We start from the raw sequence: 15,229 nt of genomic DNA, 5'->3' as shown, positions 1-15,229 counted from the left end.
GTCCAGGGGCTAGAAGCATGCCAGACTAGGGGGTGAGGGGCTGGAAGGGTGGCAGCGGGGGACATTTGGTCAGATCCACCTGCACTCTATCCCCTCCACCCCACAGCCCCGCCCCAAGCCAACTGACAGTCACTGGTTTAGGGGAACCTCAGATCACCTACTCCAGGGCTTCCCTGGTGGCTCAAATGGTAAAGAATCTGCCTGCAATGCAGGAGACCTGTCTCGACCCCTGGGTTGGGAAGATCCCCTGGAGGAGGGCATGGCAACCCACTCCAGTATTCTTGCCTGGGGAATCCCATGGACAGAGGAACCTGGAGAGCTACTGTCCGTGGGGTCTCAGAGTTAGACATGACTGAGTGACCGAGCCCAGAGGGAGGGAGGAAACTCCCCAAGGCCCCCTGGGACCTGGCATCAAGGGAGAACAAAAATTCAGGGCTCTCAGACTCACACACAATGGCCCAAGCCTCCAAGGGTGGGGCCGTGAAGAGCTCAGAACCATGACGAAGACCCCGGTACCACTGGGCACTAGGGCACTGGGACAAAAGCGGTGAGGAGGCACCAATCCAGATGCAGGACTTCACCTCCCATCAGAAAGGTACTCCAAGAGCCCTCCACCCCGGGTTTTAGCTCCAGTAAGAGACAGCGGAGGTGCGTGTCCAGAACCTTGGTACAGGAGCCAAAAGCACAGCCTGTGGAGCCAGGCACCTGGGTTCAAATCCTGGCTCCACTAGCTCCTGCCTGCAAACTTAGACAAGTTACTTAACCTTTCCTCGCCTCAGCTTCCCCATCTGTAAAATGGGATAACAATTCGCCAACCTCACAGGTTTGGGGAGAGGGATAAAGTTCACTTATGTATATATAGTAATCAGAGTTTCCTGGCGGTCTAATGGTTAGGATTCAGTGCTTTCACTATTAGGGCCCAGGTTCAATCCCTGGTCAAGGAACTGAGATCTTGCAAGCTGTGCAGCGCTACCCAAGTTTTAAAAAATTTTTAAAAATGCTCAGAATAACACCTGGCACAGAATAATCACTATATGTATGACTACCATCGCTGGCAGTCTGTGAGAACAACAATATTTAAGGCTGCATCTGCTGTTCACTAAGTGTTTATTCGGCACAGGGCCGTGCCAAGAGCTCATGAGTCATCTTGTGTGATTCTTAGAAAAACCTGAGGGCACAACCACCCCAGGAAAGCGAGGCTCAGAGGTCAGCTGATTTGCCTAAGGCCACACAGTGGGGGCAGGCGCTACCAGAGACCATGTCCACAACGCATCCCCACACATCAGAGTCAAGGGTGCCTTCAAGACCATCTAAACCCTCCACCCTCATTTTAGAAACGGGGAAGCTTGAGGCCAAGAGCCACGGAGTGGGTGACTGTAGTGGGAGGAAGAAGCAGAGCTAAACCCTAAGGGCTCATCTCAGGTATCCTGAAAGGGATCTCCCCAACCAGGGAAGACTGGCAACCCCACGCCCGGGGGCCAGCGTCTGCAACTCACGCGCGGCAGTAGGCGATGAACTTCTTCAGCTTGGCCAGGTCAATCTCGCCCTCCACGGCCTGGGCCTGTGTCAATGCGCTCACATGCAGCGTGATGACGTGTTTGGCCAGCATCTGGGAGGCAGAGGGGACCCAGGGTCAGCCCACAGGCCTTTCCGAGCCAGGTCCCAACACAGAGCTGGAGCAGGAAGGGAGGGAGGGCTCCCAGGGCTAGAACCAGTGGAGAGGAGGTGGCCCTTCTTTCCTTGGGGGCTGTCAGCTGGTAAAACAACATCCAGAGCTCCCAGGGCCCTCCCTGCTGCCCTGAGGCGGGGCGAGGCTGCCGGAGAACAAAACTCCACCCAGGGAGGCCGAGGCAGAGGCAGACAACCCTGAGACCAGACCCAGCTGGGCCCTGCATCTCCAGGCTTGCCTGTAACACAAGCCCTTCTCTTGAGTTCCTCCAGAAAGACTAAACGGAACTGGGGTTCTAATACTTGCAATCAAGGGTCAACCCCCTTGTTCCACATACAAGGGAACGACGCCCAGGGAATGAGAGACCCCAAATCAAACCACATGTGGTCCACAGGAGAGGCAGGACCAGGAGCCCCCAGTGCAGTGTTTCTGGAGTCTGCAACCCACCTCCTTGGGGGCCCACTGACAGGCTGATATGGTAGCCAGGACTCTGGACCCTTGAAGCCCCTAGTCTGCCCACCCTTCCTCCGCCCGAGACCTGCAGGCCTGGGAGGAGCCCGGCGCCCTACGCACCACATCCCTCTCCTCATTGTGCTCGTCCTTGACGATGAAGATCATGTCGAAGCGGGACAGGATGGTGGGCATGAAGTCGATGTTGTCCTCCCCCTTTGTCTCATCCCAGCGGCCGAACACCGAGTTGGCAGCAGCCAAGACGGAGCAGCGGGAGTTGAGGGTGGTGGTGATGCCAGCCTGAGAGGGGAGTATGGGGGCAGCAGAGGAGAGAAATGAGAACTCGGGCTCACAGCCTTCTCAGGTCACACTCACACACACACACACACATGATTCCAGGACCACTGCTGCAGTCAACAGAGGCCGGACGCTCAGGACAGCCTGAGGGTGGGGCCCGGGCCCAGCCCTCCCAGCGCCCGGGGCATGGCTGGGCCAGGTTGCTCTGTGGTGAGTGGGCCCCAGGGAGGGTGCTCACCTTGGCGATAGAGATGGTCTGCTGCTCCATGGCCTCGTGAATTGCCACACGGTCATCCTCTCGCATCTGTGTGCAAGAGAGGAATGTCCACCAGCTCCAGGTGAGGGGGCTGGGGTGCAGCGGGAGCAGGACACCCTACAGGAGCTACTGTTCCTAAGTCCCTGCTCCGTGCCAGCCAACGGCAGGAACCAGGTCACCTCTAGTCACACGGGTAACGTGCAGGCTTGGCTCTCGTCTCCCCACTCTCTAGGCTCGGAGAGCTTTAGTTATGCCCCTATAGTGATGGGAGGTCTCTACGTCATCAAAGGGGGTTTCTGCCATTCACGCCCCCAGCCCACGGCCACCAGGTGCCACCAGCACTGAGCCACCCCCTCGCCCTGCCAGGCTCACCTTGTCAAACTCATCAATACAGACGACACCTCCGTCAGCCAGGACCATGGCCCCGCCCTCCATGATGAAGTTCCGGGACGAGGGGTCCCTCATCACCGAGGCTGTCAGCCCGGCGGCGCTGCTGCCTTTCCCAGACGTGTACACCTGGGGGAGGGCCACGGGAGGGTCAGGGCCCAACACAGCCCCCAGGCTCTGACCCCGGTGAGTCAAGGGGCCCCCAGAGCTGGAGCTCGCCCAGGGTCACACATCACAGCGGGGTGCAGAGCACAGACAATCTCAGCGTTCCTCCTCTGATGGGGGGCCACCAGCCCCAGCTGGCCTGGAGGCTCTCCCCAGGGCTGTTCATATCCATCACTCACCTGAGCCCGACTGTCTCATGAATCAGCCTCCAGGAGCTGGGCTCACTGAGCAGTAAACTGAGGCTGAGAGAAGTGACACTCTCCCAGTAAGGTGAACTCCGGACTCTCCGAAAAGCTTCCCCACCCTGAGTCCCATCATCTTTGTAGAGACCTGAGAACTACATGCTGCCAAGGGGCCTTTGAACTGTGGCAAGTCCAAAGCAAGGTGTGCTTAAGTGTATGAAATACACAGGAATTTCAAAGTTAGTGCTAAAAAGAATACAAGGTACCTTATTCAGGTTCTCTTATTTAAACCACATGCTGAAATAATAACATTTTACCCAGCTTAAACAGAATTAAGATTGTGTACTTGTAAGCTCTGCTGCTGCTGCTAAGTCGCTTCAGTCATGTCTGACTCTCTGCGACTGCATAGACGGCAGCCCAACAGGCTCCCCCGTCCCTGGGATTCTCCAGGCAAGAACACTGGAGTGGGTTGCCATTTCCTTCTCCAATGCATGAAAGTGAAAAGTGAAAGTGAAGTCGCTCAGTCGTGTCCGACTCTTAGTGACCCCATGGACTGCAGCCCACCAGGCTCCTCCATCCATGGGATTTTCCAGGCAAGAGTACTAGAGTGGGATGCCATTGCCTTCTCCTTTGTAAGCTCAGTCATGTCCAACTCTTTTGCAAGCCCACAGACTGTAGCCCACCAGGGTTCTCTGTGCATGGAATTTCCCAGTCAATACTGGAGTGGTTTGCCATTTCCTTCTCCAGGGGATCTCTCCAACCCAGGAATAGAACCTGTGTCTCCTGCATTAGCAGGGCGATTCTTGACCACTGAGCCATCTGGGAAGCCCATCACCACTTCCTTTTGCTTTTCTAAGAGGCTACTAGGAAATGTACACTCCTCGAGGCTCACAGCTAGAGTCCACGTGTCTCCACCGGGCAGCACTGGCAGAGGACACCTGACCCACCCCACGTCTACCCAGAGGCCACGCTTCCCCCCATGAGACCACACAGCCATCCTCACCCCACTCCGATCCCCCAGATGTGCTGATCACCACACAGGGGACCCGGCTGACCGGACACTCTCTCCCCTGTGGCCCCTCCTGCAGCTTTATCCCTGTGGGGAAGCCAGGGCAGGCAGAGGTCATCCGGGACACTCACCCCAATGGGTGAGCACTTCTCCACAAACTTCAGCAGCTGGGACTTGGCTGTCCCCGGGTCCCCAAGCATCAACAGGTTGATGTCTCCTCGGCGAGTGAGGCCATCTGGGAGCCTGGGGAGATGGGCAGGAAGGCCAGGTGAGCAAGAGGAGAATCCAGCGAGGGCTGGCTGGTCACAGCGGTCTGGCTATCACTTCCATCCCACCACGTCATGAGCCCTGGAGTAGGTGGGAGGCGGGGGCTCTGGCCTGAGAGCCACATTCCTAGCCAGCTCTATCTCCTAGCCTCCTCTGCGATGACCTGCCACCCAGGAAGGGGAGGGTCAAAGGAAAATGACACCAAGAGCTGGGCTCGGGCACACACAGACAGCATCTGATAAACACATGCCCCAGCTGGAGAGATGGGACCTGCCAGCGTGCTGCTGGCGGTACCGTGGAGCAGACACCAAGAGGGCAGGCTCCAGGCCAGGACATGTGCCTGTTAGCAGTCTCTTTAATGCTCTATGCCTCAGTTTCCTCATCTAGGAAATGGGCTCAACCATAGCTTTCTCATAGGGCTAACTTGAGAACTGGGTTGCAAATATATGAAAACATTCAGAAGACTGTCTGGCACATGATAAGAACTCAGTAACTGGTAGCTGCCAGTAACATTATCACTCTCTTTATCTCTACTGTTTCAAAATCTCAAAAGGACACACAATGTCCCCTGAGTGTTAGGCTTCCATCTGTTGTATTCATATGGACATCTGGGTACAAAGGGGTGGTGTCTCTTGCCTAAAATTGCACAGTAAGTAAGTAGTTATCAGAGATTTAATCCCCGGTCTCTAGACTCCACGCCCAGAGCTCTCTCTACTACATCTGCCAGGTCCCCCAAATTGCCCCACCAACCCAGGGTCAGGGGGACTGCTCTGCAGGGAGGGCATGGATCGGCCCCCCACCAGCTGACAGCAACCCTGGGAAGTGGGAAGAGTGCCTGAGAGTAGGAGGCGGGACTGAGGGTCCCGGGCAGATGGAAAGAGTATTTCCGTTCTACCCATCCAACAGCTGCCCTGCTGTGGGCAAGTCACCCGTCCCCTCCCTGGACCTGGGAAGGCTTGGACCCCCACCTCTTTCGGGAGCCCCCGAAGAGCAGGCAGGCGATGGCCTTCTTCATGTCGGTGCCCCCGAAGATGGAGGGGGCAATGCTCTTGGAGATGAGCTCGTAGATGTTGGGGAGGGCGGCCAGCCGCCGGAACTCCTCCTCCTCCTGCGGGGTCATGGCACCAGCAAAGGTGCGGCCTGGGAGGGCAGAGGGGGCACGGGTGCATGAGGGCCCACCCTCCCAGCCCCGGGCCTCCCAGTGGGCAAGGCCCTCAGAGCCTGGCAGCATAAGCATCAGTCTGAGCACAGACAGACCCCACCTCTCGCCTGAGGGCTGGGCCTGTGTGCTGCAGGCTCCAGTGAGCAAGGGGAGGACCTGGAAGGGAGGTGAGGAGTAGAGGCCAGATCAGAGGGGCCCTCAGAGACCACCAGGATGTCTTCTACCTTGCTGAGGGCAGTGACAGGTATCTTTGGTTATGAAAGCACTGCTCTCCCTGGCTGCCGTGCGGAACAGAGTGTAGGGACGGGGGTATAGACAGGGGGACTAGGAGAGGCCTGGGGAGGGACAAGGGGAGTTGGCCCAAAGCCCACTCACCGGAGCCATCTGTGTCCACCTGGATGCCCAAGACCCGGATGTAGGCACTCCGGATGCCCACACCCACTCTGTCGCGGCCCCTGTTGGAGGTCAGGCCAAACTTCTTGATGGAGTAGATGCCCATGATGGTGACCCTGTTCCCAGGGACGACCTTGTCACACAGGTACCTAAGAGGAGGGTGGGGAGGAAGGAGGAAGAAGGTGAGTCTGGTGGGGGCAGGAGTCCCTGGCTCCCACCATCCCGTCACGCTCGCTGTTCACCTCAGCATCTCTACAGGAGAATTCACGAGCTGATCTGGCTCTAGCCGCCACTCTGCCCCAGGGTTCTCACCCTCTCACCACGACCCAGCCCACGTTTGGACGGCATAGCTGCTGGGAGGAGGACAATCCTTGGTCATGGCAGCGGCCTGACTGGGTAGGGTCAGAAGGCCCACCCCCAGCTCCTCAGGTTCCCCATTTCCACCTGGCCTGCTGTCAGAAGCACTGCAACGCTCCCCTCAGCCATCACAGGGGAAGCCTTCCTCCTGATGCCCTCCCAGCCTCCCTGCAACGGCCACTCCCCATTTTTGCCTCTTCACAGCTCCACGAAGCTCAGGCAAGTCATTTTGCACCTGGATTTTAATCTCGTCTTTAAGAAAAAAAAATACTGCAACAAGGAAGTCTCCAAGGCCCTCCGGCCAGAACTGTGCTCCAATGCCACGTGGACTGGATGCTGGGGCACGTATTCATACTCTGCCACTTACAAGCCGTGTGACCTCAAAGAAGTCACTGCACCTCTCTGACCCTGGAGGGCTTTGATGAAGTGATCTGACCTGCTGGGTTACTGTGGGATCAAGTGAGGTACCAGACCCAGAAGGGCATTAGGCAAAATAGAGTCCCATTCCTATAGGACCCTCACTGTCACTGTTAACATTCTGGGACTCCTCTCTTCCCAGATCCCACTTCTTCAGTTTTAAATCTAACCCCAGACTGCACAAGTAATCTAACACCAAATACTTAATCTGTATGAAGGAACTGTAGTAAACACTTCACGTGCATTTTCTACTTTAAATCTCCCAGCAGTGATGAGAGATTAAGGCCCGTCACTGTCCCCATTTTCCTGGTGAGGAGACTGAGGCTCAGTGAGCTCACGTCACCTGCTCAGCAGTCTGACCTCTACACCTTCCACTGTCGCTGAAGGAGCAACAACCTGTGGATCCCCTCGTCCGAAAAGCGACTGCACAGACTACCTGCTTGAGGTATCAGGGTGCGTGAGCCCAGGCGAAGAAGCCCTGTCCATATCTCCACGCCATCCTCCGAGGTCTCTGGAAGGGGACCAGGCCAGCCCAGCACCCTCTCCACACTTTCCGATTACCCAGAAACATCCAAAAAGAATCTTAACAGAAAGCCCAGGGTGGGCCTCAGCCTGGGAAGAGGGTCCTCCCCACCCTGCCGTTGGCCGACCAGCTGTGCCACCTCAGGCCTCCTGGTTCTAAGAGCACCAGGGAGACTCTGCAGGAAGAATGCAGGCAGCAGAAGCCAGACCCCTCCACTCAGGGAGCTGGTCACACGTGAGACTGACCCGCCCCTGCAGAATACTGGAGACGAGGGGAAGAGAAGCCTGGAGGAAGCACCAGGCACAGAGCAAGTTTCCATAATTAGCCCTGTTCCCTGTTCCCTACTGCACTCGGGGTCCACATATGGCCCCTGACTCAGGGGCGGGAGGCATGGCCAGCCAGCCTGCTCACAGCCCTGATCCCGTGTCGGTGGCACAGCCAGGGGCCCGCTCACCGGTCACAGTAGAGCTGCATGTGCCGGGGCATCTCCCCATGCGGCACGGCGTCCGGCAGCTCCTGCAGCTTCAGGGTCTGGAAGTCCACGCACTTGCACTTGTCCGGCATGATGAAGTACGGGTCCAGTGGACACTTGGGGCGCCCAGCCTGATCCCTGTAAGAAGAGAGGAGAAAAGAGTCACCAGAGCTACCCCCAGAGCCCCAAGCCCAGGGAACCCATCATACAAGTCAGCGACAAGCCTGGCCAGTGGCAAGTTCAGGGTCTCCAGGAAAAGCTCAGGGAAGGTGCTAGAGGACGGCAGCTCGGCGGGTGGAATATATGGGGTTAGGGTTGGGGAGGCCTGCTTGGAACCTGCCTCTCCCATTAACCCGTGTTAGACAGCCACATGGGGGTGTCTGGCAGGCAGCCAGACTGGAGTCTGGGGTTCAGTGGAAACACACATCTGCATGTCCTCTGCACTCAGGGTACTCAAAAACCCAGATCAAAAAGGAATTAAGTGTAGAAAAGAGAAGTGTGGCTAAGCCTGAGATTAGGAAGCACAGGGGAACCAGCAGCCAGAAAGGGTGAGGGCCCTGAAGATCAGGGTCTGCAATCATGTTCTGAAAGAAGCCAGAGACACATATTTTCTGTTTGTGGGCCACGAGGCCACAGGCAACCAGCCACAGGCCACATGTAAACCAAGGAGCCTGGCATGTTCCTGGGCCTCTGCCCCAGACCTGCCCCAGCGAGCCAGGGTTTAAAGATTCCAGGTGGACTCCCCACCCCAGCCCCCTGCACAGCTGCCTGGGTTCCCTGGAGGGACAGAACTCACCACCACAGAGGGGCAGGGGGACACCACCCTGTTCTCAACCCCAGGATCCAGGACGTCCGCTTGGGCCTACGCCCACAGGGCACGCCTCGGCGCCAGCCCCTCCCGGCTGCAGGGCTTCCTCCTCATCCTTTACACCTCTGCTCAGACATCTCCCCGTCACCCCCCAGGGTGCCACAGGGCCCGCGAAGCCCACTCACGTGTTGCACTTCCGGGGCAGGGCATAGCCCTCCAGGCCGGGGCGCATGGCGATGTTGGTGAGCGTGCTGTGGCAGCTGCGACACTGGATGGAGATGCGGGTGGCCTTGGCGCGGACCCCCGAGGCTGCGATCACGATGCCCGGGATCTTCACCAGGTGTGACATTGTGTCCGACTGCAACAGAGCCGCAGGGAGGGGGCTGGGTGAGGGGAGCCAGGGACCCCGAGATCACGCGTCAAGAATCTCTTCTATTCTAATGTCTGCTCAAGTATTTAGGCATAAAGTGCCATGTCTGTGATTTACTTTAAAATCCTTCAGCAGAAAAAAGGAGAAAGGAACTAAGGCAAAATATTAACAGCTGTTAAACCCAGATGGAGGCAGATGGGGTCATTACACTATTCTCGCTACTCTTTAAAATATATATATTTATTTATTTGGTAGTGCCTGGTCTTAATTATGGCACTTAGTGTATATATACATAAATATATGTGTGTTTGTGTATATATATATATATTTAATTGCAGCATGTGGGATCTAGTTTCCTGATCAGGGATTGAAGCCCGGTCCCCTGCATTGGAAGCAGAGTCTTAGTCACTGGGCCATCAGGGATGCCCCTCTCACTACTTTTGTGTGTGATATTTTTATAATAAAAAGCAAAATAAAACAAGAAAAGTTCCTTTTATCATCATCTTTTCTTCCTATTTTCAGCAGGTGTTCTGGGACAGGCAGGTAGGCTATGGGTTCCAGCTGATGCCCCCTCTGAAGCCAGGGGGGTGGAGAGGGGAGAAGGAAGGAGGCTGACCCTCTCTGGTGATTGAGACCAGGGGCACACGTGCCCAGGGGACCCCAGAACTGCTGACACCCACCTCAGAGCTTGCTTCTGGAAAACACTCTATAGAGTGCAGGGATCTGAGCCCCCAGGATTGTAAAGGACTGGGGCTGCCTCAGCCCCGAGGCCACCCTGACGAGTGATCCTTCTAGAGAGGGCTTCTCCTCTGCCACAGAACGCCCACCCAAGCAGGCCAGTCACTGGGTTCTCCAATGGGGCTGAGAAGAGGAAATCTGTTCAAGTGGGGCTGAGGTTTGCTTTTCTGAGGGAACAGCTGCCCCACAAAACAAGCCCAAATCCGCCTCCATGGACAGGCAGACATGATGCTCGGTTTCGTTTCAAGTGCGGGCCTGCCTGCGCCTCCCCCCTCACCCCCCCAGGCTGGTGCAGCGCACAGACACAAAGCTAGCTCACGCCACAGCTTCACGAGCCCGCAGCCTGGCCCTGCTCCTGTAACAGACGTGCCACGGTGCCAACCAAGGAAGGTCTGGTGGGGACCTGAACTGCGCAGCGGGACATGAGGGCTGCAGCAAAAGCCAGTGCGTGGCCTTTTGGTGGCACAACCTGGGCCCAGAGCTCACCAGGCACAGGCGCGCGCATCCTTGCATCTGCTTCTCACAACCACCTTCTGACAGAAGAACCAACGTTCGACCCTCATGTCCTCCTCAGGAAACTCCCCTGGGTCCCACTCCTGCCCGCTTTATAAATTCTCCTTTCACTTGGCAGCCAGAGGAAGCTTTTAAAGTCGGAATCAGCCCATCCTCCTACGTAGCTCTCAATCCGAACTCCTTTCCATAGCAGCTAAGGCCCTGGCCATCTGGCTCTCCACTCGCTCCCTCCGCTCCTCTCCCCTGCCCTTACCCCCTGGGGTCCAGCCACAGCAGCTGCCATCTGCCCCTTGTCTGGCCCTTGGAATGGCTGCTGTCCCCACCCCAGTGCCTTTGCACCTGCCTTTCCTTGAGCCCGGAACACTCCCCCCTTGAGCTGTCACAGGGTCATACATCCCTCAGACTCGTGCCAACACCACTGCTTCAGAGAAGCCTTCTCCAACCGCCACCCAGCCCCTCACGTTGATCCCGTTTTTTCTTCTTCGTGGCTCATGTCCTGGGACCTGAAACCAGCTCAAGTGCTCCTTGTCTGTTTCTCTCACTATAAGCTCCACAGAACCAGGAACCTACCGTCTACAGTGAAAGTCGAACCCAGCATCCGGTGTGAGGCAGCCACTCAGAAAGTGTTTGCTGGGTGGCAGACTGGCCCTACCCAGCTTTCCCATGGCCCCATCACTCTCCAGTCACACTGAGTGTCCTTCCCTCAGCCTGGTACACGCCCTGGCCCCTCACCTTGCAAGCTTTACACTAGCTATGCCCTGCCCTCCTCTCCCCACCCCGTGTGCCCTCCCAGCTGTTTGCACGCTGCTCGTTCTCACCCACAGGTCTCCACTCGGATGTCCCCTCTGGAAAGCAGCCTTCTCTATCTTTTCCAGAGGGGCCCTATGCGTTCTCATCACTTTCCAATTTCTCCCATTGCTCTCACAGTCACCTACAGTTATTGTGGTGATGTTAACCATTTATCCAGTCTCTCAGGGAAAAAAGCTTGTCCTTGAGTTCATTACTGCTCCTCCAGGACCCAACTCATGTCCTGCCCACAGAAGGAGCTCAGCAAACATTTGTCCAAGGAGCTAATTTTCCAGAGGCAGAAACGGGCTCAGAAAAGTTGAATGAGTTGCTCAGGGTCGCACAGCTGGCACTCAGGTCTCTTTCCAAAACCCTTCCACGCACACAGCCACCACCGCCACCCTCCGAGAGGACCCACCTTCAGGCTACGGATGCTGGACGGGCTGGCATCCGACTTGAGCATGACCTGGATGTCCTGGAGTACCTCGTCACCAGCAGGCCGCGGCCGGGTCACCTCGTCAGCCACCTCCTTGGCAGCTTCTTCCAGCTGGAGATGGGGAGGGGAAAGGCTGTGAGTGACCAGAGCGGGGCCAGCCCTGGGAGTTCTAGGGCAAGGGGCCCGGGGCAGGGGTCCCACTCACCAGCTGCAAGTGTTCGGCTGGCTGCTTGTACAAGTAGTCAGCCAGCTCCTCGTCGAAGCTGGCCAGGTCCTCCATCTCCACCTCGATCCAGTACTCCCCCAGGTTATAATGCCGCTTGAGTTCATCCCTGGAGTAGGTGCAGGGACGGGCACAGAGAAGAGGAGGCAATACTGGCAGAGGCGCACCCACACCCTGAGTCTGCCCACACCACTAGTTTCCCAAACACATCGAGCTCCAGGTGGATCTGCTATAACCCAGCAAACCATCCGCTCCCCCCTCCACAGAAGCATCTTCCAAAGCAAGTTCCATGGAAGCAGTCCAAGTCATCATCAAAGAACAGTTCAAAGTTCACACACGAGTCTGGGAGACTCTCACTGCAAACCAGTCCTTTCACTGGACTCCCTGGAGCCTTTAACCCTCTCTCAGATACTAACAAGGCACACAGCTGGAACCTGGCAATGAAAGGCAGCAGAGACCATGCCTGTCTTATCAACCACCAGACTCTTTTTAAGAGCATCCCGTGAGACTATTATCCCCAAAACACTTTTGGGGGCCACTGACCTCCTCAGCCTCATCCCTTTCTACCTTATGTCCAGAGCCACATAAACAGCCAGTCTGGCTCTGAGAGCCCCTTGTTGTAACAGGCCACCCCATACTAACCATGCATGCACCTCCTGCTATCAGAAATGCCTTCCACACCAGATACTCTTCTTTCAGCTCTAGATCACCAGAAGCCTCCCCTAACTCCTCTTGTACACTCCTCCTTTGAGGCAATCATCACCTTGTAATTTACTTGGACATGCCTATGCCTCAGTCCCACTGATTCAAAAGCTCCTCGAGGGTAAGTAGTATGAATCTTTTCATCTTTGTACACTAGGGTTTGGCACACAGATGGTCAGTGTCAGCTGGTGCATGAATAAATCGAAGCAGGAGTGGCTATGCCCATTTTACTGATGAAGAAACTGAGGCTCGGAGAGACTGTCACTTGGAAGTCACTGAGCTAATAATGCATCAGGCCCAAGTTTGGACCTGCAAATCCATGCTGTCTGCATTTAAGGGCCTACAGGATTTCGTAGGATGTCACCATTGTATAATGACTAGGAGCAGGGGCTTTGCCCAGCTCATTCAGTGCTGCAGCTCACCACCTAGAACAGTGGCTGGCATGCAGCAGGTGCTCAGTCAATAGAAGCTGACTGAGTGGAAGGAATGAATGAGTGAGCAAGTAAGGTAAAGCATAACTACCATCTCCAGAGAACTGAAGATAACTCGCTTCACAAAGTATTGCAAGCATAACATAGAAGGACTGTAAGAAACAGATGAATAAAAGCAAATCCTGGGAAAAGAACCAAAGGGCCCAGGTGACTCACTCAAAAGTTAACTTCAGATATGAAATATACAAAACCAAACGCCACGAGGGTGCGGGGCCCCAGCGAGTGGAACGTAGCACCGCTGGGACCGCATCTCCCCTCTTGTCCCGCTCCGGCACGCACCTGTACTTGAAAGTGAAGCCGGTACGGTCGGTGCCCACCCGGTACTGCCGCAGGAACTCCTTAAAGCGCCTCTGCAGCTGCGATTTGCGGGCCTGCCCCTCATCGGCCGCGTTGTCGCCCCCGAAGCTGTCACTGTAGAAAATGCCGGGGTCGTCGAAGCCCGACATGACTGCACCTGACGCGGAACAAGGAGATGGAGTAGACTGAAGGGCAGATGGGGGCGTGCGGCGTCCCCTCCGACACGCAGGTCCTCGGCTCCGAACGCAAGGCAGACCTGAGCCCTGTTCCGCCTCCCAGACCTCGACCAAAGCTCTCCCATGAGATACCCCTGTCCAGCCCTACTGCGCCCCAAATGCAGACGCCGGCCGTCTCCCGGTGGGGCTAGCTCCGAGGGGCCCACTCCCCAGCTCCGCCAGCCTCACCTCTGCCTTCCCGCGCTCCCCGGAACCGCAGACACAAGAGCCCCCACAGTCCACTGCAGCGTTTCGCGGGAAAAACCAGATGCAGCGTTTGGACGCCGCGGCAGCTGCGCCCTCATTGGTTCGCCGAGACCCCGAGGCCAGCGATTGGGCCGCTCTGCGCCTGAGGGTCCCGCCTCCAAAGAAACTGCTGAAGGGGATTGGCTGCAGGGCGCAGGACGTCGGGACACCCTCCTTCCGGGCTCCATTTTGCTTGCGGGACAATTTGGCGCGAAACTGACCCGAAGGAAGCGGCGGGGCGGGGCGCAAAGATGGCGGAGGGGAGGACGTTAATGTGTACTTGTCTTAAGCCTTTTTCAGGAGGAAATGACCCCTTTCCGACCACGGGCGGAAGAAGCTATAGGTACCTGAGAAGTACTTGCTTCTCAAGGTGTAGTCACTTGCTGGGTGTGAGCCTGCTGTCCCCTAGCGTCTGGAGGGGGCGCTGCCCTCCTACCCTCCCAGCTCTCACGCCTAAACAAGTTGGGGATTAATTAGAAATAATCCACCTGTGGTCTCCTTAACGCCTCTAGGACTAAAGTCAGACTTGGGACTCCAGGAATGTTTTCTTAACCCCAAATGGTGTTTTATGTTTTTGTTTTTTAAGTTGTAGAAGAGTTTTTATTATCTGGCAATGCTTAAAATTTGCAAAAATTCACGACCAGATTCCTACTCTAGGTTAGAAAAACGGGAAGATCCAGCAAAACCTGACGGATTCTCAAGCGGCAGCAAGGACTGCATAATCTCCCCGGGCTTTTCCATTCTCACTGGAAACACTAGCTACAGGAACCATCTTTTTATTCCGTAGTCTACATTGACACATTTACAGGCAGTGTTTAAAATATGAGTCTGTTTAAAGGTGTCAAAATTATGCCAAATGAATCTGATCCTTCAGGGAGGTCCCTCTGCACGGAGACATAGCTCTAATTCATTCTAGTTAACAGCTCTTTAATCTTCCACTGTGTGAATAGAATACAGAATATTAAGCCATTTTCCTGTTAGTAGAATTTAAAGTGGTTCTATCGCCCCTCCCTCTCTTCCTTCCTTTCTTTGTCACTGCAAACAATGAGTACTGGTATCCTTGTCACAGAAAATTGGAAACTGGGCCTGAGTGAAAAGAGCCAAGTAAATATTTTGAATGCTTACTCTTGGTATACATCATCACACAAACAGTGGCTTCTAGACCTAGTTGCTATGCTATTTGGAATCTCCCAAGAAGCCGAAGAATTGATGCTTTTGAACTGTGGTGTTGGAGAAGACTCTTGAGAGTCCCTTGGACTGCAAGGAGATCCAACCAGTCCATTCTGAAGGAGATCAGCCCTGGGATTTCTTTGGAAGGAATGATGCTAAAGCTGAAACTCCAGTACTTTGGCCACCTCATGCGAAGAGTTGACTCACTGGAAAAGACTCTGGTGCTGG

The 15,229-nt window shown here is 55.7% G+C and overlaps 1 protein-coding gene across 1 annotated transcript in view; it reads right to left on the bottom strand.

Annotated features, from left to right (window-relative positions):
• The window catches only part of MCM5 (minichromosome maintenance complex component 5), an 18,461-nt gene extending 4,588 nt beyond the window's left edge, over positions 1-13,873 (bottom strand). Inside the window, exons 1-13 of the mRNA XM_010859614.1 lie at positions 13,775-13,873; positions 13,353-13,527; positions 11,863-11,989; positions 11,640-11,768; positions 9,000-9,172; positions 7,989-8,144; positions 6,220-6,386; positions 5,651-5,822; positions 4,547-4,658; positions 3,045-3,188; positions 2,655-2,720; positions 2,243-2,419; positions 1,497-1,609 (exon numbers count right to left, since the gene is read on the bottom strand). Of these exons, the coding sequence (XP_010857916.1) occupies positions 1,497-1,609; positions 2,243-2,419; positions 2,655-2,720; positions 3,045-3,188; positions 4,547-4,658; positions 5,651-5,822; positions 6,220-6,386; positions 7,989-8,144; positions 9,000-9,172; positions 11,640-11,768; positions 11,863-11,989; positions 13,353-13,519 (1,703 nt within the window). The 5' untranslated portion in view covers positions 13,520-13,527; positions 13,775-13,873. The remainder of the gene's footprint in view (positions 1-1,496; positions 1,610-2,242; positions 2,420-2,654; positions 2,721-3,044; positions 3,189-4,546; positions 4,659-5,650; positions 5,823-6,219; positions 6,387-7,988; positions 8,145-8,999; positions 9,173-11,639; positions 11,769-11,862; positions 11,990-13,352; positions 13,528-13,774) is intronic.
• Positions 13,874-15,229: the final 1,356 nt, after the last annotated feature.

Source organism: Bison bison, unplaced genomic scaffold, assembly GCF_000754665.1.
Source record: "Bison bison bison isolate TAMUID 2011002044 unplaced genomic scaffold, Bison_UMD1.0 scf7180017864457, whole genome shotgun sequence".
Classification (NCBI taxonomy): Eukaryota; Metazoa; Chordata; class Mammalia; order Artiodactyla; family Bovidae; genus Bison; species Bison bison.
This window is presented reverse-complemented; position numbering and strand designations above follow the sequence as displayed.